This window comes from Homarus americanus, unplaced genomic scaffold (genome assembly GCF_018991925.1).
Source record: "Homarus americanus isolate GMGI-L3 unplaced genomic scaffold, GMGI_Hamer_2.0 scaffold33026, whole genome shotgun sequence".
Taxonomy (NCBI): domain Eukaryota; kingdom Metazoa; phylum Arthropoda; class Malacostraca; order Decapoda; family Nephropidae; genus Homarus; species Homarus americanus.
In genome coordinates, this window is record NW_024740653.1 from 75,001 (window position 1) to 102,117 (window position 27,117).

At 40.5% G+C, this 27,117-nt stretch overlaps 1 protein-coding gene across 1 annotated transcript in view; it reads right to left on the reverse strand.

The window, feature by feature from the left end:
- Positions 1-18,389, reverse strand: part of LOC121875492 (serine/threonine-protein phosphatase 6 regulatory ankyrin repeat subunit B-like) — a gene marked incomplete at its 3' end in the record, with an annotated part of 88,276 nt that extends 69,887 nt beyond the window's left edge. Inside the window, exon 1 of the mRNA XM_042380058.1 lies at positions 18,038-18,389. Coding sequence (XP_042235992.1) covers positions 18,038-18,389 — 352 coding nt within the window. The remainder of the gene's footprint in view (positions 1-18,037) is intronic.
- Between the last annotated feature and the right edge of the window lie 8,728 nt (positions 18,390-27,117).

Genomic DNA, 27,117 nt, shown 5'->3' on the forward strand with positions numbered 1-27,117 from the left:
AGTATAAGAGCTGTAAGGTGAGATTTGTTTGCTTTTTGTTTTCCTTTATTGACAGGGTTGGGATTTTTACTCCTTACTGAGACCCTTTGTAAATAAGACCTCTGTTTACCCTTTAATAAGACCCTCTGTTTACCTTTTAATAAGACCTCTGTTTTACCCTTTAATAAGACCCCCTGTTTACCCTTTAATAAGACCCTTGTTTTACCTCAAGACCCTCTGTTTACCCTTTAATAAGACCCTGTTTACCCTTTAATAAGACCCTCTGTTTACCCTTTAATAAGACCCTGTTTACCCTTTAATAAGACCCTTGTTTACCTCACAGACCCTCTGTTTACCCTTTAATAAGAACCCTGTTTACCCTTTAATAAGACCCTTGTTTACCCCTCAAGACCTCTGTTTACCCTTTAATAGACCCTCTGTTTACCCTTTAATAAGACCCCTGTTTACCCTTTAATAAGACCCTTGTTTACCCCTCAAGACCCTCTGTTTACCCTTTAATAAGACCCCTGTTTATCTCCTTGTTTATCTCTCTCACTGAGACTCCCATGTTTACGTGGTTTGTCTGCATCACAACCAACAGATATACCTGGTTGGGTCTTAGCGCTCACCAGACGCACGCACCTGTCCTCACCACACGCTCCCCACCATAACCACGACACACTCCTTCCTCCTCCACCACAACTACGACATCATCCCTCCTCCTCCTCTCCCTCCCTCCACCACAACTACGACATCATCCCTCCCTCCCTCTCTCTCTCTCCCTCCCTCCACCACAACTACGAAACCCTCCTTCCATCCCCCTACCGCAACCACGACACAGTCCAGGTCATAAAATTTGTGGTGGTGGTGATGGTAATGGTAGTTGGTAACAGTGATGGTGGTAGTAGTGATGGTAGTATTAGTGGTAGTGGTGATAGTGGTAGTGTAGGTGGTAGTAGTAGTGGTAAGGGAGTGTCATGGTGATGGTAGGTGAGGGAGGTGAGGGAGGTGAGGTGAGGGAGAGAGGAAGGCCAGAACACGTGATATATCCTCGTTCAGGTTGTTTCCACCATGAAGGTCTTGTTGTTTACTGTGTATATCATTGTTTATCTTTCTTAGTATTGTTTATATCTGTTACAGTCTCTCTCTCTCTCTCGACGACACCCCCCCCCACACCTCCCTTCACCTCACCTCACCTTACCTAACTTAACCTTTCAGACGAGGGAACAATTATCTGCGACAGATCCCCATGAACCAGGGATCTAGCGTAGTTCCCCCTCCACGCCTCGCCTTGTCTTGCCCTGCCTGACTGCTGGTGTTGGCTCGCTGGCTGCCTGTGACCCTCAGAATCGATCCCCTGCACTGGACAAGGTTCGGGGTCAGAGGAAGCCAGAATTCTCCACAACTCGACACGTTGTATATTATTCGTAAATGAACCAAAAGTTATTTATTTACAGATGGATTTTCTCTTAGGTTTTATTCTAAATTGGGCAAGGTATTTAATTAACATATCCTGATTTTGTTAGTCTTGTTCCGTATTCTACTTGACTGACTGACTGACTGACTGACTGACTGACTACACATTGTAATATTAAGGAGATAATTATCAGTCGTGTGGTAATTCGTTGTGTTGGTGGTGAAAATAGTTGACAGGATTACACTATCGAGTGTGTTCTGATAATCTGTGTTCGGATAATTACAGTTTAGCAAGAAATTAAAAGTGGAAAAATATGTGCTACTTTTTGTCGTAAGTAAAAATTTTAAGAATATACTTTTTAAATTGTGTTATTTTGGTTGATGTGAATTATTAGAAGTTTATGGTGTGCGCTATACCATTTTAGTAGTGTGTGTCTGTGTGTGTGTGTCCCGATCATGTAAATGTGTCTTTTTCAGTTATGTATACATATGTGCGTTTTTCCCAGCTTTAGACATGTGTGCTTTTCCTCAGCTATGTAGACATGTGTGCGTTTCCCCAGGTAGGTGTTACGTGTCAGTGAACTCTGCCACGACACTGAGGAGTCTCTCTCTCTCTCTCTCTCTCTCTCTCTCTCTCTCTCTCTCTCTCAGTGGTGAATAGGGTTATAGACGATTATTCATTTTCACGGGTCTTTTTTATTGAATAATTTGTATTTTTTATGTAAAGGGGAAATAATACACAAGATGGTCGTCTCAATACCCGCTTTAGATTGATTTTATTTCCGAGTTTTATTAAAGATAAATTATACCAATAAAATGAAAGCACAAAAATCAATTATCGTAAAATTAAATTAAAACTTTATTTCAATGTAGAAAGAGAATAAACTTACTTCATAATATTAGAATTAGAGTAAATTATATAGCCAATGGTAGACTCGTTTATGTAGAAGCTGGCGAAGTTGATGTCTTGAAACTGAGCCTCATTTCTTGTTATTATTTAGTTAATATTTGAGTCTACGTTAAAAAACTTGATTAAGAGAGTTGATACTGTTCTCTGGGAGTCTCTGTCTCTCTAAGGGGAAGTAGAGAAAGACTGATAAACGGAGAAATAGAGAGAATAAAAAAAATGGAACGAGTTATTTTGAGTTGGAATTTTTTTTATGAACGATAGAGAGAGAATAGGTAAGTAGATATAGGTCTTTATATACGCAACAGACAGGTAGAAAAGTAGACACACACACACAGGTAACATTCAGGTAACATTCAGGTAACATTCAGGTAACATTCATTATCTAACTGCAGGTGTGAAGCGTAGAATGAGGACTGGTAACTACCCTCACATAACACTGTATTGGCCCGGGTGGTGGCACATACCTACGCCACCGTGAAATTATAGGTGTACTCTTCCTTATTGACAGGTAGTATAATCAGGTATAATTGTTTATTGGATCATTAGGTAAAGTGTATAATTTTAGCAGCTTCGAGTTAGTGAAGGGGTATAATTATCGTACCTGTTCTATAATTCAGTTTATTACGCCAATAATATATTTTTATTAGTTATTGAGATTAATTAAGTGTAATTAATCCAGGGTTGTTTAAGTAATTAGTCTATAAGTTCCATTAGCCTAGATACGGTCTTTAAGTAGCCTGAGTATAATTGGGTTGGTTTTTTACTTCGTGTTGTTGAAAAAAAACCGAATAAAAATGTGGTTTTATCGTCTGAATTATTTATCAATACGTATCTATTTTTTATTATTATTTACTTTTGCTTTTTCATATTTTTACACTTTATTTTTCATATTTTTTCATATTTTTGCGGGTTTTTTTCAATCTCATTCTATTTTCTCTTAAACGATAATAACATAAAAGCGACGATAATGTCAACAGAGCTGACCTACACCTCTCAGATTACTCTCCGGCGGTGCCAAACTTCCCAAATCATCCCGACTCTTAAAAAAAATTCAATATATACGAGTAATATACCCACTTGATGAGTCACTAGAAAAACAACAGTAATTATTGTTTTTGATAATATTATACATATTTACCATAAAACGAGGTGATTAATGACCCTAGGAACAGGATATGGTAATTTATGAGACGTGGCAGCGGTGCATCGATGGGCGGGGTCTTGTTTACGCTAAGTGATGAATGGAAATTATTTTGACGTGATGTAAAGCGAAATTTGTCAGTCGTGGTTAGGTTAGGTTATGAGTGGGGGCTATAGTTATGAGTGGGGGCTATAGTTATGAGTGGGGGCTATAGTTATGAGTGGTGTCAATACTTTCGAGTAAGCCCGACAGTATACAGAGGCAGACAAGCACCAACGACCGGAAAGACGCTGCCAATGCCCCTCCCGCACTAGATGTAGCCCTCCACACATGCAACATCTGTAAACTACTCTGCTGGTCCCTATTCGGTTTATTTAGTCAACTCAGAACTCACCACCCTACAGTAGGTGACATCCCAAATAACTCACACCATTGTATCATAATTGGGTGATCGTCATACTCGATTCCCAGTGACAGCAAAGTAGTAGTGTGGTGTGTGTGTGTGTGTGCATTCCACTCTTCTTCAACTCAAGTTAATCCAAGTAGCGAGTATTAATTATTTACCATGGCAGTGAATCAGCAGCGTTAAGCCAGACATACGGCCCTACGCCTCATCTAACTACCATTTGTGAAGGTTAAGGAGGGGTTAAAGTGAGCTTGACACTGAATTAGAACATACGCCGCAATCTTGGTGTATTTTTGGGGTTAATCCCTTACCAACTCTGCTTAATACAGACAGGGAGGGAACGTGTGGGAGGGGGGGGGTTAAGAGTATACTTTTTGGAGGTATTACTGGTATTGTAAGTGTGTGTGTGTGTGTTAAGTCTGTGTTTAAGTGAATATTTTGATAACATTAAACACTGTAAACATTGAAATCTTCCACATAAACACTGACTCCCAATACCACGTCACTTTAGAACTTGTAAAAATATAAGGACATTTGATTATATCTTGTAAACCTGAACTGGAGTCAAAAAGCCTTCATGCCATACAAATTAACACCAGAATAATAATACTAGAGTGACACCAAGCCAAGCCAAGCCAAGCCAAGTCAAGCCAAGCCAAGCCAAGCCAAGCCAAGCCAAGCCAAGCCAAGCCAAGCCATTACGAATTACCGACTCCTCCTACAGACCCTCTGATTTCTGTCTCAGTATTGTAACCCTGAGAAAGTGAGAGTCGCTACACCTGCTCGTACATCGTGTTAATAGGGTGTTAATAACTCACAGACGTAAAATGGAGAGTGTGGTCAACAGAGGGAGTCATATATCCCGTTAATCTTCTAAAATGTTCATAGCGGGTGTAGAGAATGACGCTTATTCATATGAACTGCTTGTAGTGTAGTGTAGTGTAGTGTAGTGTAGTGTACTCTGTAGTGTAGTGTAGTGTAGTGTATTCTGTAGTGTAGTTTAGTGTAAGGACTCATTGATTTATAGCTGATAAGAGTCAACATTATAATACTAATATGAATATAAATGGGTTTGATAGAATGTCAATGTCGTTTACCTAAAAGAACTCCAGTTATATTTGATCAGAGATTACCACAAGTGTCAAGGGAGTTGTACACACACACACACACACACACACACACACACACACACTACCCGGCCTCAAGGTAGTTAATTACTCTACCTGTAATCAATATTCTCTAGAACTGAATGTGAACCAACATATTATTTATTGTATTTATTGAGGATTTAACCCTTTGAGGACGATGATTTAACCCTTTGAGGACGATGATTTAACCCTTTGAGGACGATGATTTAACCCTTTGAGGACGATGATTTAACCCTTTGAGGACGATGATTTAACCCTTTGAGGACGATGTTTTAACCCTTTGAGGACGATGATCTAACCTGATACGATGATTTAACTCGAGTAATTTATGATTTAACCCTTTGAGGACGATGATTTAACCCTTTGAGGACGATGATTTAACCCTTTGAGGACGATGATTTAACCCTTCGAGGACGATGATTTAACCCTTTGAGGACGATGTTTTAACCCTTTGAGGACGATGATTTAATGATCGTTTGTTCTCGTCCAGGGCACCCCTAGTCGTCCCATCTGTGAGCTGGTACCTGTGTTTATCGTCATCGTCTTCTTCACGTATAGAGGTTCAGGACATTGTGAAGGAACCTACTTTTAATACCTTGAGTTTATTATTATTATTATTATTATTGTTATTATTATTATTATTATTATTATTATTATTATTATTATTATTATTATTATTATTGCCTTTATTATTTTATTATTATTAATATTATTATTATTATTATTATTATTATTATTATTATTATTATTATTATTATTATAACACACATAAAATAAACATTATTATTATTATATTATTATTATTATTATTATTATTATTATTAATACATACAAACATACATACATACATACATACAACATACATACATACATACATACATACATACAACATACACATATACATACTTACATAATTTCTGATTTTGTTCCTACGTGTTTGTGCAGTATTGTGTGTGGTGGTTTTTGTATGTGTATACATGTATGTCCTGTATGTATGTATTACATGTGTATGTGTATGAATGTGCGTATGTACTGTGCGAATGTATGTATGTGTGTGTACATACGACTCAAATATCCCAGACCTTCTCTCGCCATTACATTACTATGTGTATGCTAATTCACCACAGCTCAAACAGGCTCCAGCTCATTCACCTTACACACGAGGGCTACATGAGTCAGTTCCTCAGAGCCATGAAACTCTTGGTCACTACAGCACGAGGAATGACTTGAGTCGTTAGTTGGTTTAAACAGCATCTGGTCATAGTTTGTAGTGAGAATGGTCTTAGTTAAGTGGTGTGTGTGTTGTGTGTGTGTGTGTGTGTGTAGGACACACACACACACACAGATAGATGACTTCACCAGATGCCACGACCACCAGATGACACTCATTAATGACTTCATAAAGCGTGATGTCATCTCTGCTTTATCACTGTTGCTAAAAAGTTAAAAATCAGACCAATTTTTTATTTTTTTTTTTTGCAACTTAAACGTTTTTTCCTCTACATAATCTACATCTACTTCTTGACCTCTGACCTTGACTCTGACCTTGACCTCTGACCTCGACCTTGATTTCAAATGACCTCCACATTGAAACCTTTATCTACAGCTACTAAAAGAATGTAGTTGCTTTAAATCAGCGTTACAATGTGGGGAGTGTAAACCATATCAACTGATTCACGGCAGCAACACGCGACCAATGTTTACAGTAGTGTGTGTTGGACTGCTGTTGTGTTAAGTGAGGGAGGTGTGTGTGTGTGTGTGTGTGTGTGTGTGTGTGTGTGTGTGTGTGTGTGTGTGTGTGTGTGTGTGTGTGTGTGTGTGTGTGTTGATCCAAGCAAAAGTATTACACATAAGAAGAGAACTTTAGGTCTGAGAGACAGTAACAAGCAGGGTCCAACCAGGACCTAGCACAGACCACCACCACCACCACTATCTACCACCACCACCACCACCACCACTACTACCACCACTATCACCACCACACTACCACCACCACCACCACTATCACCACCACCACCACCACTATCACCACCACCACCACTATCACCCACCACCACCACTACTACCACCACCACCATCACCACCACCACCACCACCACCACCACTATCCACACACCACCACTATCACCACCACCACACACACCACTACTATCACCCACCACCACCACCACCACCACCACCAGCAGAATCTCGTGATCTGCCTGACATTCACCTGTATTTATTGCCATAATTACACTTATATCAATTACAAAATCAGAAATTATTGGTGAGACGTTATGTCTTTTGCACCTATAATTATTATTATACCTGTTTTCATTTTAGGAATAATTATATATTTCGATATTTATGATTTTTCTTGTTTAAGGGTTTGTGGCTGAGTGTGGCTGAGTGTGGCTGAGTGTGGTGAGTGTGGCTGAGTGTGGCTGGTGTGGGTGAGTGTGACTGAAGTGTGGCTGAGTGTGGCTGAGTGTGGCTGGGTGTGGCTGAGTGTGGGGATACGGTTAAGACGCGTTGCCTGAGTACAGTGAACTTAACCCTCTCTCTCTTCATTAGTGATCTTACAGACATCTAAACCGTCTTATGGGCCGCTGATTCGTTCCGGGGCCTCTAATCCACCAGCTGTAAGTGGGTTAACTAATTTTACTGGGTGTAATTTTAAGTCATGCTGGTATATGAGTTCACACACACACACACACACACACACACACACACACACACACACACACACACACACACACACACACACACACACACACACACACACACACACTCAAGCAACAGTTTATGGAAGTCACTTGGATAAGGCATAACCTCCTCCTGACTCTCCCCTTCCCTACCATCCTACCCTCCCCCCTCTAGTCTTCCCCTGCTGACCTTGATATAATGACATTAGACGTCATTTTTCATCACCCCCTTCCCTTCCTTCTCTCTTCCCCTTTCCTTCCCCTCACCTCCCCTTTCCCTTCCCCCCTCCCCTCTCCCCGAAGGTGAAGAGTGCAGTAGTAATAGTAGGAGGAGAGAGAAGGTGGAAAAAGAAGAATGACAGACAGACAGAGAGAGAGAGAGAGAGAGAGAGACAGACAGAGGAGCCATACTGCACGTCACGCCGCAGTGTTCTTAACCATGGTAGGAACACACCTGTAATTTGTGTCGTCACCCCCGTGGTTACCTGGAGGACCCCTTATCAACCGGCCTCTCTAATTCACTCTTGTATGACCTCACCTGATCTGAGTATTTACCTTTATTTACACCTTAAGTGATATAGGTAGTTTAGTTATTATGGGAGGTGATTTGGGGGGATTGGGGTATTTAGGAGGTAATTAGGGATTTTTAAGTTTGAAACACATATATCAATCAACCCTAGACCACACACACACACACACACACACACACACACACACACACACACACACTTAATTTAGTACATGTTAGTTAGTCAAGTGGCTGTTATTTGATAATTATGTATGTATGTATGTATGTATGTATGTATGTTCTGTATGTATGTATGTATGTAACATACACACACATTACAGGAGGAAATTTTGTTCTTTGGGTTTTATTGCAAATCACTGGTGATGTGTGTGTGTGTGTGTGTGTGTGTGTGTGTGTGTGTGTGTGTGTGTGTGTGTGTGTGTGTGTACACAACACTGTGAGGATATAAGTATATGTGTTTAATATACTTCTGGTGTAACAATGACCCAACATGCTACCAGTCTACCACACACAGAAAGATGGTGGTAGTTGTGGTAGTGTGGGTGGTGGTGGTGGTGGTGGTAGTTGTGGTAGTGTGGGTGTGGTGGTGGTGGTGGTGGTGGTAGTTGTGGTGTGGGGTGGTGGTGGTGGTGGTGGTGGTAGTTGTGGTAGTGTGGGGTGGTGGTGGTGGTGGTAGTTGTGGTAGTGTGGGGTGGTGGTGGTGGTGGTGGTTGTGTGTTAGTATGGGGTGGTGGTGGATTTGTGGTGGTGGTGGTGGTGGTGGTGGTGGTGATAGTGGTTGCCGGGTTGATGATAGTAGTAGTAATTGCAGTAGTAGTAATATTAGTAGTAGTAGTGAAGGTATGGTTATTGGAGGGCTGGAGCAACGTTTTGAATAAAAGTAGTAGTAGTAGTATTAGTAGTGAGTCTCGCTCTTACTGACTCCTGGATAAAGGGTTCGGTTCGTATAAGGGTTCAAATTACATATCGCTCCTAGAGACTCTGGGATAGAGGTTCGAACATCACTCAGGTAAATAACTGAGTGCGAAGTTCTGATTATATAATTCTATGGTTCTGATTGTAGTTTTAAACCCTTGTAGTGACAATCAGAAGTGAGGAAGAATATGTGTTCCTTGGTACACAGTTTTCAGATAAATACGCTAAGTGTGGTTGGTCCATCGGTTATAATTGAAAGGTTCATTCAGCTTAAGTCAGATGGTGAAGACACAACTAGGTGCGTTCACGAAGGTTTAAAATCCATGGAACTTTTTTTTCATGGATTACGGAAAAAAATATAGACGAGGTACAGTCGGGTTCAGAAGTCTTGAACACTTAAGCATAATGGGATACAACTCTCATACCCAAGATCTTCGGGTACTTACATGCCAAATACTGTAAAGTGTTCAAGACTTTTGACCCCGACTGCACATTGTCAATATTTCCATGGGGTGAATTTCGATATCATCCCAAATTGTAATCGGAAATTCGGGATAATTGGGCAAGTTTAGTGTTTCGGTAAGGCCAGAGACGTGCTGAATTATTTACTGTATCTTTTTTTCTAAATAATCATCAGTTTTACCCAATATCACCTCTGAATACAGTAAACCCTCTCAATAGCGGACTTCCCAATACCGGACATTCTCAATAGCGGAATCCTCCCAATAACGGACAGGGGTTTTGCAAGATTAAATCCGGTTTTGGGATGGTTAACTGTAATTGATAAATAATTGCTCTTCAGTTTTCTCTAAGACGTGTAATCACTTTTATCTTTACAGGTACAGCTTCTCGCCTTCAATGGTTCCTGATCACTCAACTCATCTTGTTGGCTCACACACACACCTGTGCCGTGATACAGGTAAGTCCAGTGTTTGTTTGTTCGTCCATTTAGGTGTTTGTTTACGTTTGTTTCAGTGTCAGTTGATCCGTTCAGATATTTGATTACAATAAGAGAAGGTTGCTAATATGAACAGCGACAGGAGGATGGAGGGGGCAATACATCATACGTCTGGCAGCACTATACTGACCACACACACCTAGAGAAGGAAAAATGTCGTACAGGACTGCAATAACAAATAAAGGTTTATATTTTGGGTCCCTTAAAAACATAAATAAAATATTATACTTTAAATCTTTACATATATAATACTTCCTGGTTCTGGGTGTTATTTACAGTGATATAGGTATTATATGATCAGGGGGGAATAAGACGTGTTTAGACGAGTTGAGACGAGTTTAGATGAGTTTAGGCGTGTTTAGGCGAGTTTAGACGTTTTTAGACGAGTTTAGACGTGTTTAGACGAGTTTAGACGTTTTTAGACGAGTTTAGACGTGTTTAGACGAGTTTAGACGTTTTTAGACGAGTTTAGACGTGTTTAGGCGACTTTAGACGTTTTTAGACGAGTTTAGACGTGTATAGACGAGTTTAAACTTGTTTGAACGTTTAGACGTTTTAGACGGTTTAGACGTGTTTAGGTGACTTTAGACGTTTTTAGACGAGTTTAGACGTGTTTAGACGAGTTTAGACGTTTTAGACGAGTTTAGACGTCTTTAGACGGTGAACGTCTTTAGACGAGTTTAGACGTCTTTAGACGAGTTTGGACGTCTTTAGACGAGTTTAGACGTTTTAGGCGAGTTTAGACGCTTTTTAGACGCGTTTGAACGAGTTTAGACGTCTTTAGACGAGTTTAGACGTTTTAGACGAGTTTAGACGTGTTTAGACGAGTTAGACGTTTTTAGACGAGTGTAGACGTCTTTAGACGAGTTTATACGTGTTTAGACGAGTTTGACGTCTTTACACGAGTTTAGACGTTTTAGGCGAGTTTAGACGTTTTTGACGAATTTAGACGTTTTAGCCGACTTTAGACGTTTTTAGACGAGTTTAGACGTTTGACGAGTTTAGACGTTTTTGACGAGTGTGGACGCTTTGGACAGTTTAGACGTGTTTAGACGAGTTTAGACGTTTTAGACGAGTTTAAGCGTCTTTAGACGAGTTTAGACGTGTTTAGACGAGTTTAGACGTTTTAGACGAGTTTAGACGTCTTTAGACGAGTTTAGACGTTTTTAGGCGAGTTTAGACGTTTTTAGACGAATTTAGACTTTTTAGGCGACTTTAGACGTGTTTGAAGAGTTTAGACGTGTTTAGACGAGTTTAGACGTTTTAGACAGTGTAGACGTCTTTAGACGGTTTAGACGTGTTTAGACAAGTTTAGACGTTTTTAGACGAGTTTAAACGTATTTAGACGAGTTTAGATGTTTTAGACGAGTTTAGACGTGTTAAGGGACTTTAGACGTTTTAGACGAGTTTAGACGTCTAGACGTGTTTAGACGAGTTTAGACGTTTTAGACGAGTTTAGACGTCTTTAGACGAGTTTAGGACGTTTTAGACAAGTTTAGACGTTTTAGACGAGTTTAGACGTTTTAGACGAGTGTAGACGCCTTGACAGTTTAGACGTTTAGACGAGTTTAGACGTTTTAGACGAGTTTAGACGTTTTAGGCGAGTTTAGACGTTTTTAGACGAATTTAGACGTTTTAGCCAACTTTAGACGTTTTAGACGAGTTTAGACGTGTTTAGACGAGTTTAGACGTTTTTAGACGAGTAGACGTCTTTAGACGAGTTTAGACGTGTTTGTTTAGACGTCTTAGACGAGTTTAGACGTTTTAGGCGAGTTAGACGTTTTTAGACGAGTTAGACGTGTTTAGACGAGTTTAGACGTTTTAGATTATGTAGACGTCTAAGACGAGTTTAGACGTGTTTAGACGAGTTTAGACGTCTTTAGACGAGTTTAGACGTTTTAGGCGAGTTTAGACGTTTTTAGACGAGTTTAGGACGTGTTTAGACGAGTTTGGACGTTTAGACGAGTGTAGATGTCTTTAGACGAGTTTAGACGTTTAGACGAGTTAGACGTTTTTAGATTAGCTGCTTCCTTGACGAGTTTAATGTTTAGACGAGTTTAGACGTTTTTAGACGAGTTTAGTCTTAGACGAGTTTAGACGTTTTAGGCGAGACCGTTTTAGACGAATTTAGACGTTTTTAGCCGACTTTAGACGTTTTTAGACGAGTTTAGACGTGTTAACGAGAGAGTTTTGCATTAGTGTAGATTTTAGACGAGTTTAGACGTGTTTAGACGAGTTTAGACGTTTTTAGACGAGTTTAAACGTATTTAGACGAGTTTAGATGTTTTAGACGAGTTTAGACGTTTTAGGCGACTTTGACGTTTTAGACGAGTTTGACGTCTTTAGACGTGTGACGAGTTTAGACGTTTTTAGACGAGTTTAGACGTCTTTGACGAGTCATTTTTGACAAGTTTAGACGTGTTTAGACGAGTTTAGACGTTTAGACGAGTGCACGCCAGGCGAGTTTAGACGTGTTTAGACGAGTTTAGACGTCTTTAGACGAGTTTAGACGTTTTTAGGCGAGTTTAGACGTTTTAGACGAATTTAGACGTTTTTAGCCAACTTTAGACGTTTTAGACGAGTTTAGACGTGTTTAGGAGTTTAGACGTTTTAGACGAGGTAGACGTCTTGACAGTTTAGACGTGTTTGAGAGTTTAGACGTCTTTAGACGAGTTTAGACGTGTTTAGACGAGTTTAGACGTCTTTAGACGAGTTTAGACGTTTTTAGGCAGTCGGTTTTTGACGAGTTTAGACGTGTTTAGACGAGTTTAAACGTTTTTAGATGAGGACGTCTAAGACGAGTTTAAATTTAGACGAGTTTAGACGTCTTTAGACGAGTTTAGACGTTTTTAGGGAGTTTAGACGTTTTAGACGAATTTGACGTTTTTAGCCGACTTTAGACGTTTTAGACGAGTTTAGACGTGTTGATTTGAGTTTAGACGAATGTAGACGTCTTAGGCGTGTTTAGACGAGTTTAGACGTTTTAGACGAGTTTAGACGTCTTTAGACGAGTTTAGACGTGTTTAGACGAGTTTAGACGTTTTTGACGAGTTTAGACGTTTTAGACGAGTTTAGACGAGTTTAGACGTCTTTAGACGAGTTTAGACGTTTTTAGACGAGTTTAGACGTGTTTAGACGAGTTTAGACGTTTTTAGACGAGTTTAGACGTGTTTAGACGAGTTTAGACGTTTTAGACGAGTTTAAACGTGTTTAGACGAGTTTAGATGTTTTAGACGAGTTAAACGTGTTTAGGCGACTTTAGACGGTTTTAGACGAGCGCCACTTGTTGACACTACTTGCGTCCCGTTGAAACAAAATGTTAAATCTTGTTGTATGCTTTTGTCACTGTCACCAAACATACTGTATAGTATATGACTCTATACATGTCCAAAACTTGTTACAACAAATCCAAAACCTAATCAAAACACGTTGGGGTCTTGTACGACGGTCTTAAGTCCCTATTGGTGCTATTGGTTGAGGTCTTACTGAACGCTTGTATACACATCCAATCAAAACACGTTCTAATCATATACGACGGTGCTATTGGTTGAGGTCTTACTGAAACACTTTACGGAACCTCACTAAGAACTCCACTGTCCATCTCAACCCAAGAAGTTTAAGAACGTCAATGATTATTGGCCGTTAGCGTGTTACGATCAGGTGTGAAAAGGATAATGTGGTGTGTGTACATAAAACACCTGCAATATAGTTTACAAAAAATGCCCAAATAAAAAAATAGATGCCACACACACACACACACACACACACACACACACACACACACACACACACACACACACACACACACACACAGGGAGACAAAATAATGGATGGCAAATTAGATTAAAATAGACTAATGCAATAAAAAATAATGACGTCACTCCCACCAAAGTAATGACATCAACCTCACTAAAGTAATGACGTCACAAGTAATGACGTCAACGAAAGAATGACGTCAGGCTCACTAGACCTCCAGCAGCACCACCTCAGTGACCTTGCTTGACCTTAATCGCCTAAGAATGGCCCATTTTCTTGTCTTCCGTCACTTATATTTGATTTTTATTTTTTTATGAATTATAACCTAAGGTGCAGCAACACTGTCCTGAGGTAAGAGAGAGAGAGAGAGAGAGAGAGAGAGAGAGAGAGAGAGAGAGAGAGAGAGAGAGAGAGAGAGAGAAGATGAACGAATAGACAGACTGACAGACAGACAGACAAATAAATAAACATTATAAAAAAAACATCAAAAACACCATAACAACACCTTCACCACACACACACACACACACACACACACACACACACACACACACACACACACACACACACACACACACACACACACACACACACACATTTCTTTCATCATCTTAATACTTAAACATAGACCACGTGTGTGAAAGATTATTAAAGGTAAAAAAACACAAAAAAACACGTTGAATATATTGTAATAAATCCAGGTGTAATCGAGTGACTTTGTGGATTAATGAGAGTTAATCCTGAAATCGCCTTGTTTATACCTGGACCCAGACGCGGGGGTGGCTGAGACGGAAGGAGGAAGATTTAGTCGCAATTTTCCAGCCGTACGTAAAGGCAAATCACTCGTCTCTCGTTTGGGTCATTTGGAGGAGGAAGGATGGAGGGGGGTTAACGACAGAACTGGCAGCCAAACAAGGAGTAATTGGTCGATCATTAAACCAGCTTTATGTGGTTTATAAAAAATTAACGTGTAAACTTTTGGTTCTAACAATAATAATAGTAATAGTAAAATAATAATAATAATAATAATAATAATAATAATAATAATGATAGAATTACGTATAAACACCGTAAGTAGCCAAAATTTATAGACACAGCTAATAAGACATCATACTAATATGTATGACATTTTACATTGTACAGCTAAAAATTCACTAACATTGTACAGCTAAAATATTCACTTAACATTGTACAGCCAAAATATCCACTTAACATTGTACAGCTAAAATATTCACTTAACATTGTACAGCTAAAATATTCACTTAACATTGTACAGCTAAAATATTCACTTAACATTGTACAGCTAAAATATTCACTTAACATTGTACAGCTAAAATATTTACTTAACATTGTACAGCTAAAACATTCACTTAACATTGTACAGCTAAAATATCCACTTAGCTTTTCAATATGTTGCTAATTATTTGGTGATGTCATATGTCTCAATGTTTACCCACTAGAATTTCTGAGTTACAGCTGATCGTTATTTCATTTACCTATTGAATGGTTCTCCTATGACAGCTGGGGAGGAAGGTGTCTGCTGAATGTTCGCCCCTGCTCTCAGTCTGCAGGTCTGTGGCAGTAAACTTTACTTCTGAGGTTACTGGACCCGCAGAGGAAAATATTCAGAAATAATCAGCTTGTTTAGGTAGTCGTATTTCAGAGGAAGTGTTTATAAGACGTGCATACTAAAGGGGTTAAGTCGTCGTACTCAAAGGGGTTAAGTCGTCACCTCATGAGCTGTTATAGGTCAAATCGCTACCAAGGGTTAAGTCGTCGTACTCAAAGGGTTAAGTCGTCGTACTCAAGGGTTAAGTCGTCGTACTCAAAGGGTTAAGCCGTCGCACTCAAAGGGTTAAGTCGTCGTACTCAAGGGGTTAAGTGGTCGTACTCAAAGGGTTAAGTCGTCGTACTCAAGGTTAAGTCGTCGTACTCAAGGGGTTATGGTCGTGCTCAAGCGGTTAAGTCGTCGTACTCAAGGTTAAGTCGTCGTACCAAGGGGTTAGTGGTCGTGCCTCAAGGGTTATGGTCGTACCCAAAGGGTTAAGTCGTCGTACTCAAGGTTAAGTGGTCGTGCTCAAAGGGTTAAGTCGTCGTACTCAAGGGGTTAAGTCGTCGTACTCAAGGGGTTAAGTGGTCGTGCTCAAAGGGTTATGGTCGTACCAAAGGGTTAAGTCGTCGTACTCAAGGTTAAGTGGTCGCGTGCTCAAAGGGTTAAGTCGTCGTACCCGAGAGGGTTAAGTCGTCGTACTCAAGGGTTAAGTGGTCGTGCTCAAAGGGTTAAGTCGTCGTACTCAAGGGGTTAAGTCGTCGTACTCAAGGGTTAAGTCGTCGTACTCAAGGGTTATGGTCGTACTCAAAGGGTTAAGTCGTCGTACTCAAGGGGTTAAGTGTTCGTACTCAAAGGGTTAAGTCGTCGTACCTCAAGGGTTGTCGTCGTACTCAAGTTATGGTCGTGCTCAAAGGGTTAAGTCGTCGTACTCAAGGGTTAAGTCGTCGTACTCAAGGGGTTAAGTCGTCGTACTCAAAGGGTTAAGTGGTCGTACTCAAAGGGTTAAGTCGTCGTACTCAAGGGGTTAAGTGTTCACCAAAGGGTTAAGTGGTCGTACTCAAGGAAACAATGAACCCTCTGAACAGCGAAAACAAATATGTCTTATAGCGTCAGAAAAGAAACAAAAAAAGAGACAAAAGAAAGTGTAAAGAGAGAGAGAGTGAGAGAGTGAAGAGAGAGAGAGAGAGAGAGAGAGAGAGAGAGAGAGAGTGAGAGAGTTAAGCTTCCTATTGTTGTGTTGTCAACCCACTTTAATTCATTCATCAATTATCTCCTTATTCCAGGTTAGTATTACTTTTCTTCTTTCTTCTTCTTCTTTTCTTCTTCTTCTTCTTCTTCTTCTTCTTTCTTCTTCTTCTTCTTCTTCTTCTTCTTCTTCTTCTTCTTCCCTCTTCTTCTTCTTCTTCTTCCTTCTTCTTCTTCTTCTTCTTCTTCTTCTTCTTCTTCTTCTTCTTCTTCTTCTTCTTCTTCTTCTTCTTCTTCTTCTTCTTCTTCTTCTTCTTCTTCTTCTTCTTCTTCTCCTCCTCCTCCTCCTCCTCCTCCTCCTCCTCCTCCTCCTCCTCCTCCTCCTCCTCCTCCTCCTCCTCCTCCTCCTCCTCCTCCTCTCAGATTGTGTTTACATTAACGAACATCAAATTATATAAGACCTGCCAACTCACCCCTCCCTCCCCAGTTCACTAACCAAGGTCTTTAACTGCCAATTCCACCTTAATACATCAGGTATCAGTAGTTAGGGTATTATCGTAGCCAGGCATCACTTTGTAAACACGATGTGTCAACAATGGCATTATGGGTGGGAGTGTGTGTGTGTGTGTGTGTGTGTGTGTGTGTGTGTGTGTGTGCACACACCACACACACACACACAACACCACAGCCTTGTTCTGTTAGGCCTGGGTTAACTGTCTGATATGACCCATGAATGAGGTCAACCACACACGCTCAAGAACCACACACACACACACACGTGACCACTACACACACACAGAACTCACTCATAAGCAGCAACACAACCCTCCTCCCTCCCCCATTGATCGCTCCCTCCTTATTCATCGTAATCACAGCCCACTACCCTCTCGTCCTGACCCACGGCCATTTTAGAGAGAGAGAGAGAGAGAGAGAGAGAGAGAGAGAGAGAGAGAGAGAGAGAGGGGGGACTGTCCAGGCAGCGGTGGTTCCAAGATGGCTGCCTTTATTCGCCTCTAAAATCAAATCATAATCTTGTCTTTCCATTATTGTTGTTGTGGTTGTGGTGGTTGTGGTGGTTGTGGTGGTTGTTGTGGTTGTTGTGGTGGTTGGAAGATTCATTACACGTCTTATTTTGGTTAGGCTGACAGAGCGAGTGGTTCAGTCTAGTAGGCTGACAGATGACCTTATGAGCGATTACCTTCCGTCCTCATGTTTCCCGGAAGGTTTCAATAAATTCAAGATGTGATTCTCGAGTGGTTGAAAGACTTGACTCCACGAAGATGGTGTTTGAGGTGACCTGTTGTGGCTGTTCGTACCCTACCTCACTAACCCTCCATTACCTACCCCTCACCATCTACCCTCACTACCCTCACCCTCACCCCCCCTCACCTCCTCACCCCCTCACCTCCCCCCCCCTCACCCGCCTCTATACTTTATATATTTTCCACGTCACAAAACCTGTTGCCTTAAGAGTCATCAACACAAGGTTTCTGATGCCGTAGCAGAAGTTGCCACCAAGACAGGTTGCCATAAGGTGCCACGAAGGACAGGTTGCCATAAGGTGCCACCAAGGACAGGTTGCCATAAGGTGCCACCAAAGACAGTTGCCACAAGGTGCCACCAAGGACAGGTTGCTACCAAGCACCAAGGACAGGTTGCCATAAGGTGCCACGAAGGACAGGTTGCCACAAGGTGCCACCAAGGACAGGCTTGCCACAAGGTGCCACCAAGGACAGGCTGCCACAAGGTGCCACCAAGGACAGGTTGCCACACGGTGCCACCTGACAGGTTGCCACAAGGTGCCACTCATGACGTTGCCACAAGGTGCCACTAAGGACAGGTTGCCACGGTGCCACCAAGACAAGGTGCCACCAAGGACAGGTTGCCATAAGGTGCCACCAATGACAGCGGTTGCCACAAGGTGCCACCATGACAGGAGTTGCCACAAGGTGCCACCAGGACAGGCTGCTACAAGGTGCCACGAAGGACAGGTTGCCACAAGTTGCCACCAAGGACAGGTTGCCACAAGTTGCCACCAAGGACAGGTTGCCACAAGTTGCCACCAAGGACAGGTTGCCACAAGTTGCCACCAAGGACAGGTTGCCACAAGGTGCCACCAAGGACAGGTTGCCACAAGTTGCCACCAAGGACAGGTTGCCACAAGTTGCCACCAGCCTTCCCTCTCTCCTGACGCGGCTGTGTGAGTAATAGAGTTCGATCTCTTGGTGTGTGTGTGTGTGTGTGTGTGTGTGTGTGTGTGTGTGTGTGTGTGTGTGTGTGTGTGTGTGTGTGGTGATTACCTCTTCCCAAGAGGCCCTTAATGACAGGTGTGTACCAAGGCTAATCACTACACACCTGTGTTCTGCGCCCGCCAATAGGAGTGCCCCGAGGGGAAGTGTTAAGAGGGGCAAAGTGGGTGAGGGGAAACGAGGCAAGAGGATGAGGGAAGTGAAGAAAATGAAGGGAAGTGATATAAAGAGAGAGAAGGTAGATGGGGGGATGAATGAGGTAAGGGGATCAGAATGGAGTAAACTTTAAAATAGATGAAAATGGATAAACGTGAACAGGTTGATGATCTGACTTTCTGCCTCATTTACACACAGTTGTTGGGTCTCAATTGTTTCTCTTACTCTGACAACACAACATACATACAGTATATTGTTTCTCACTATTGATCCTTTTAATTTTAAGTTTTGTATTTATTTATTATTATTATTATTATTATTATTATTATTATTATTATTATTATTATTATTATTATTATTATTATTATTATTATTGTTATTATTATTATTATTATTATTATTATTATTATTATTATTATTATTATTAGTAGTATTGTTATTATTATTATTATTATTATTATTATTATTATTATTATTATTATTATTATTATTATTATTATTATTATTATTATTATGAGAGAAAAAATATATATAGGTTAGGTTAAGTTAGGTTAGGTTAGGTTTGGCTGGATTATGTTAAGTTGGGTTAGGTGCCATAGTTAATCCTGATCTACTAACTGTATAGTCACCCCCCTTATGGATATTTTTCAGTCACATAGAAAATGGGAAACACACTTCTTGCGGTCACTGTTTATATCGTCAAGAAACTTCCTCATTTATTTACAACAGTTTATAAGACGTCACTAGATAGGCCTACCTTCACTTTTTCCTCCCTATAAGATTACTTTTGAGTTCACTTGACACGTGACACTGTTATTTGGTACAGTATTATATTGTTATAATTAGTAGTGGTATTTTTTGGTGTTGCATTGCCTTCTATATGTTGCATTACATTCTGTGTGTTGCATGAAATTCTGTTTGTTGCATCACTTACTGTTTATTGCATTGCATTCTGTAGTGTTGCGTTTTACCTGAATTGTATTTTAATTTGCAGTGTTGTGTTGTAGCATTGTGTTGTGTTGTAGCATTGTGTTGTGTGTAGCATTGTGTTGTGTGTAGCATTGTGTTGTGTGGTAGCATTGTGTTGTGTGTACCATTGTGTTGCGTTGTATTGCCGTCGTTGCACAATACACCAGTAACTCAAACACCTCAGCGTTAATGTGTACTGTGCAGCAGAATACTGGCGAGTTGTGTTAACATCTCTCTAGTTGTTGAAAGTTTAGACAGAAATAGACGGAAAGAGACAGAAATAGGTTAGACAGTAATAGACGGAAAGACCAGTGATAGACGGAAATTGACGGAAATAGGCAGTAATAGACGGAAAGAGTCAGTGATAGACGGAAATAGACAGTGATAGACGGAAATAGACAGTAATAGACGGAAATAGGCAGTAATAGACGGAAATATAAGCACTAGACAGAAATAGACAGTAAAAGAAAAATAGACAGTATTAGACGGAAAGAGTCAGTGATAGACGGAAATAGACGGAAATAGGCAGTAATAGACGGAAAGAGTCAGTGATAGACGGAAATAGACGGAAATAGGCAGTAATAGACGAAGAGTCAGTGATAGACGGAAATAGACAGTAATAGACGGAAATAGGCAGTAATAGACGGAAATAGACAGTAATAGACGGAAATAGACATTAATAGACGGAGAGTCAGTAATAGACGGAAATAGACAGTAATAGACGGAAATAGACAGTAATAGACTGAAATAGACAGTAATAGACGGAAATAGACAGTAATAGACGGAAATAGACAGTAATAGACAGAAAGAGTCAGTAATAGACGGAAATATAAGCACTAGACGGAAATATAAGCACTAGACGGAAATAGACAGTAAAAAGAAAATAGACAGTATTAGACGGAAAGAGACATTAAGAGATATTCGTTGGTTCAAAGATCTCCTTGCCCAGGACCTAACCTAACCTAACCTAACCTAACCTAACCTAACCTAACCATCAACACATGAACGGACCCTCGAACACACACACACACACACAGGAATTATCACAATATTATTATAGTAGTTGAGAGGTGTAAACATCAGCACTTCTGTACAAGAATGTGCCGTAGATAACGACTTACTTCAAAACACGAAAAGAAAACACGAGATTGTGAAGCCTCGGGAACTGTGCTATGTTTTGAAGCCTCGAACTGTGTTATTGTTCTTGAAGCCTCGGGAACTATGCTATTGTTTTGAAGCCTCGAACTATGCTATTGTTTTGAAGCCTCGAACTATGCTATTGTTTTGAAGCCTCGGAACTATGCTATTGTTTTGAAGCCTCGGAACTATGCTATTGTTTTGAAGCCTTGGGAACTATGCTATTGTTTTGAAGTCTCGGGAACTATGCTATTGTTTTGAAGCCTCGGGAACTATGCTATTGTTTTGAAGTCTCGGGAACTGTGCTATTGTTTTGAAGCCTCGGGAACTATGCTATTGTTTTGAAGTCTCGGGAACTATGCTATTGTTTAGCATTGAGAATGTATTGTTTTGAAGCCTCGAACTATGCTATTGTTTTGAAGTCTCGAACTATGCTATTGTTTTGAAGTCTCGAACTATGCTATTGTTTTGAAGCATTGAGAACTGTGCTATTGTTTTGAAGCCTTGGGAACTATGCTATTGTTTTGAAGCCTCGGGAACTATGCTATTGTTTTGAAGTCTCGAACTATGCTATTGTTTTGAAGCCTTGGGAACTATGCTATTGTTTTGAAGTCTCGGAACATGCTATTGTTTTGAAGTCTGAACTATGCTATTGTTTTGAAGCCTGGGAACTATGCTATTGTTTTGAAGCCTGAACTATGCTATTGTTAAGTCCGAACTATGCTATTGTTTTGAAGCCTCGGGAACTATGCTATTGTTTTGAAGCCTCGGGAACTATGCTATTGTTTTGAAGCCTCAGGTTCTATGCTATTGTTTTGAAGCCTCAGGTTCTATGCTATTGTTTTGAAGCATCGAGAACTATGCTATTGTTTTGAAGCCTCAGGTTCTATGCTATTGTTTTGAAGCCTCAGGTTCTATGCTATTGTTTTGAAGCCTCAGGTTCTATGCTATTGTTTTGAAGCATCGAGAACTATGCTATTGTTTTGAAGCATCGAGAACTATCCTATTGTTTTGAAGCCTCGAGAACTATGCTATTGTTTTGAAGCATCGAGAACTATCCTATTGTTTTGAAGCCTCGGGAACTATGCTATTGTTTTGAAGCCTCAGGTTCTATCCTATTGTTTTGAAGCCTCAGGTTCTATGCTATTGAAATAAGCTGTGGTTCCTAATCTTCATGTGATATGTTTTTTTTTCGAGTTATTAAAGAAAACGGTGTGTTGTGAGGCCACGGGGACTATACTATATATTTAGATTTTGTTAATGTGAATATTTAGTTTAATTATTTATCTAGATATTGAAGTAATTATAGAGAAAAATACATTAGTAGTTGTAATTAGTGCAATAATCGGTATATAATACAATATATTTAACTTTATCATTTCCAATTGTCGATCTAAAGCAAATGACGTCTTGCTAAATGAACCGAACTATCCTATATCCTATACTAACCAAAGGCGAGGCTGGAATAATTCACAACTACCAACTACACTGTTAGGTAGTTAGTGTTCTTCCTCGTCTTCTGATTAGTCAATGTTTTCGTGGAAGGTTTTCATTGGTCTAGTCATATGTCTCTTGTCCGTCATTAAATTTGCGTGTGACCTGCACCTACATCCTGGATCTGTACGTGACCTGCACCTACATCCTGGATCTGTACGTGACCTGCACCTACATCCTGGACCTCTACGTGGCCTGCACCTACATCCTGGACCTCTACGTGGCCTGTACCTACATCCTGGACCTCTACGTGGCCTGTACCTACATCCTGGACCTCTACGTGACCTGCACCTACATCCTGGATCTGTACGTGACCTGCACCTACATCCTGGATCTGTACGTGACCTGCACCTACATCCTGCGCCTGTACGTGACCTGCTGTACATGCCAAACACCACCGCCAATGTAAAGTGTACTTGTGAGATCAGATTAAAGTCTAGGTTTGGTAATGTACAAATTTGTGAAGTACAGTAATGAGAAAGTAATTATGGTGAACGGTAATTAGTGTACAGTCTCCTGCACTTATGATACCTGGTACAGTGTCGAACCAGTGAACCTTCGAACCAGTGAACCTTCGAACCAATGAACCATCAAATCAATGAACCTTCGAACAAGTGAACCATCAAATCAATGAACCTTCGAACCAATAAACCTTCGAACAAGTGAACCATCAAATCAATGAACCTTCGAACCAGTGAACCATCAAATCAATGAACCTTCGAACCAATTAACCTTCGAACCAGTGAACCATCAAACCAATGAACCTCCGAACCAGTGAACCCTGGGAACATAGTATAGTTCCTGATGACAAAATTGTGAGTGTTTCTCCTTTTGGATCAACAACGATATTATGGTCACACTTCCCGATTGATTATTAATATAGATATTTGATCTCTATAAAGATAGCTATATTATATTTACCTTCAACAACTATAGGAAGTATATATGTGTTAATTACTCTTGAAACATACATGTTAGATGATAGAGCATGTTAGAGTATGTTAATAATAATACTACTACTACTACTACTACTACTAATAATAATAATAATAATAATAATAATAATAATAATAATAATAATAAAGGACATTTGACGTCACATTAGCTGTACCTTAACGCACTTAGTTCCGGCTTACATTAAAGTGTACCTTGTGTTAATTACAGTTCAGGTGTCGTAAACTGACTTAATTAGGAGTTGTGACATTTTTCGAAGACGATAGTACGTGTTGCGACAATTTTCAGCAGCTAGATATTGCATTGATAATTACCCCCGTTTAACAGGTAACACGTGAGGGGTCATTTATACACCTGTGGGACTCAGGTGTAAAGGTGTAATGCATATATTAATTAACTCTGCCATCTCGTGGGTAGACAAGGAAGGTCACTTAAGGCTTGGGGAGGGAAATTTAGGTGTGGGGAGGGAAATTTAGGTGTGGGGAGGGGAATTTAGGTGTTGGGAGGAAATTTAGTGGGGGAGGGGAATTTAGGTGTGGGAGGAAATTTAGGTGGGAGGGAAATTTAGGTGTGGGGAGGGAAATTCTAGGGGTGTGGGGAGGGAAATTTAGGTGTGGGGAGGGAAATTTAGGTGTGGGGAGGGGAATTTAGGTGTTGGGTGTTTCTGTTTTATTAGTTAGCTCTATGTGTGTCTTTCCTGGCTGGATGTGTGAAGGTAAGTATACATACATACATACATACATACATACATACATACATACATTGACTAAATAAACTCGCATTAAGATAACCCACCAAAATTACCCCACCTATCATGTAAATTTATAACCTAACCTAACCTAACCTAACCTAACCTCAATACATTAATCCTGCTCGGTATTGAATGACGTCATCACCCAACCTGTCTCTCTCGTCCAATCAGGTGGTGAGGTGAGGACGGTGGGCGGCTGAGTAATAAGATCCGTGTTACATAGATTTGTACCTTACCAGACTTCTTGTGTGTGTGTGTGTGTGTGTGTATGTGTGTGTGTGTGTGTATGTATGTGTGTGTGTGTGTTCTTGGTTCCTTCTGAGTTAGTTCGAACTTTTGAATCAACTTGAGTCGTTGAGGATGGAGGTGTGGGGGGAGGGGGGTGCTGTTATGACTTCTTTACACGATACGGAGTTAATGTTGTGTAGTGTTGTGTTGTGTTGTGTCGTGTTAGGACTGGCATCTATTTTTGCCGTATTGTCGTTAGATTTATTCAGTGTGTGTGTGTGTGTGTGAGCCGTAATCCCGTCAACACAACTCGTCAACACAACTCGTCAGCACAACTCGTCAGCACAAGCCTTTGGATGGATCGATTCGACTGACATTTGTGCAGCATCATTATAAACACCAAGACCTGTTTTAGGGTGTGAGGTCAAGGTCAGCTCTCTCTCTCTCTCTCTCTCTCTCTCTCTCTCTCTCTCTCTCTAATCCACCAAAACAGTGAGAGAGACGTTTCAGGTTCAGGACAACAGAGGGGCCTGGGTCGGGGTGAGTTTTGAAGTGTCTTGTAAGGGTAAACAAGGTTATGCCTTACCTGGAGGGCTGGGTACCTGTGAGACTTGTACACCTGTAGAGAGAGAGAGAGAGAGAGAGAGAGAGAGAGAGAGAGAGATATGAAGAAAGGAAAAAAGAAAGAAATAAAGAACGAAACAAAGAAAAAAAAGAAAAAGAAAGAACGAAACAAAGAAAGAAAGAAAGTAAAAGAAAACGAAACAAAGAAAGAAAGATAAAAGAAAAAAAGAAAGTAAGAGAGAAAAAAGACAAATGATGATAATGTACTTGAGGTATCCATTAAAACATACAGTTATCAGGAGGGGAGGAATATTATTTATACAGGTAACAAACACAGCTATAATTAATCATCATTATACACGTCAGGTAACTTAATGCAAATGAAACTTTTATTCCTAAGGTTGGTAAAAGTAGCAAAACTCGCTAAGTCCAAATTGCTTCACTTCGCTTATTCAGCTTCTTATCTATATTTTCTTATTCCTAAGGTTGGTAAAAGTAGCAAAACTCGCTAAGTACAAATAAATTTCATCCACTTATTTTAATATATGTTTGTATAATATATAAGGCGAGAAATATATATATAACAATGAATGTCTTCGTGTCAAACTAGTTCCAGGAATGGTTATAACCTCTTGCTCATGGTTCCAGGGTTCCAGGACTCTCTTATGACCTGGTCTAAATTAACATTCCAAGCTGACCCAGGTGCCACTTTCCTCCTCCAGGGCCCCCAGCCAGTAATAACCTGACCTCCACCTTCTCGTGACCTACCGCCAGTAATAACACCACTTGGACACTTCTACTTACGTCACCTAAGGAACCTACCAATCAGCAAACCCCCCTCCCCACTTCTACTTACGTCACCTAAGGACCTACCAATCAGCAAACCCCCCCTCCCCACTTCTACTTACGTCACCTAAGGACCTACCAATCAGCAAACCCCCCCTCCCTTGACGTCATGACAGTATTTAACCAGTAAGCAGTCAGTTCATGTCAAGTCGAGAAAATATCCGCCAATCACGCGTTAGTTTGATGCGACAAAACAGTTCCTAAGGTAACAGATAGGTGGTGTTAAGTCTTGTTTCCCGTCAAATATGTCAATAAAAATATTACTGTGATTACGATTATATTAAACGCACACACACACACACACACACACACACATTTATCCCTTAAAAACCAACAACCAATCACGAACCATCCTTGATAATACTAGAGAATTAATCGACCAATAGCAGACCTCCTTGATCCCAAACTGACCAATGAGGGACCTTTACATCTCCTGTGCGGGTTCTCAGTTGATTACAAACTCCCAGCGGACAGAAAGTACTCATTTGCATGATTGAGTCCTTATTAAATCTGCCCGGGTAAAAAAAAAATAGTAATAAAACACGTACTCTTAGTGGTTCCATAATGCCTCTGATCGTGTGTGCCTCGCTGGGGGGTGAGAGGTGAGGGTGAGGGAGGGAGGGAGGTGGCCAGCGGGTGCAAGGTATCGACATCCCCCAAAACAAATGGAGTTCAGTTTATTTTTTTAAGTTCACGTCTCAGGTCACCAGGTATGATATATTACAGGTCTCAGGTCACCAGGTATGATATATTACAGGTCTGAGGTCACCAGGTATGATATATTACAGGTCTCAGGTCACCAGGTATGATATATTACACGTCTCAGGTCACCAGGTATGATAGTACAGGTCTCAGGTCACCAGAGCGCTGATATATTGGGTTCTCAGATACCAGGTATGATATATTCCTAGGTCTCAGGTCACCAGTGTGATATATTACAGGTCTCAGGTCACCAGGTATGATATATTACAGGTCTCAGAGTCTGCAGGTATTATATATTACAGGTCTCAGGTCACCAGGTATGATATATTACAGGTCTCCAGGTCACCAGGTATGATATGTGTGCAAGTGCCAGGTCACCAGGTATGATATATTACAGGTCTCAGGTCACCAGGTATGATATATTGGAGTCTCAGGTCACCAGGTATGATATATTACAGGTCTCAGGTCACCAGGTATGATATATTACA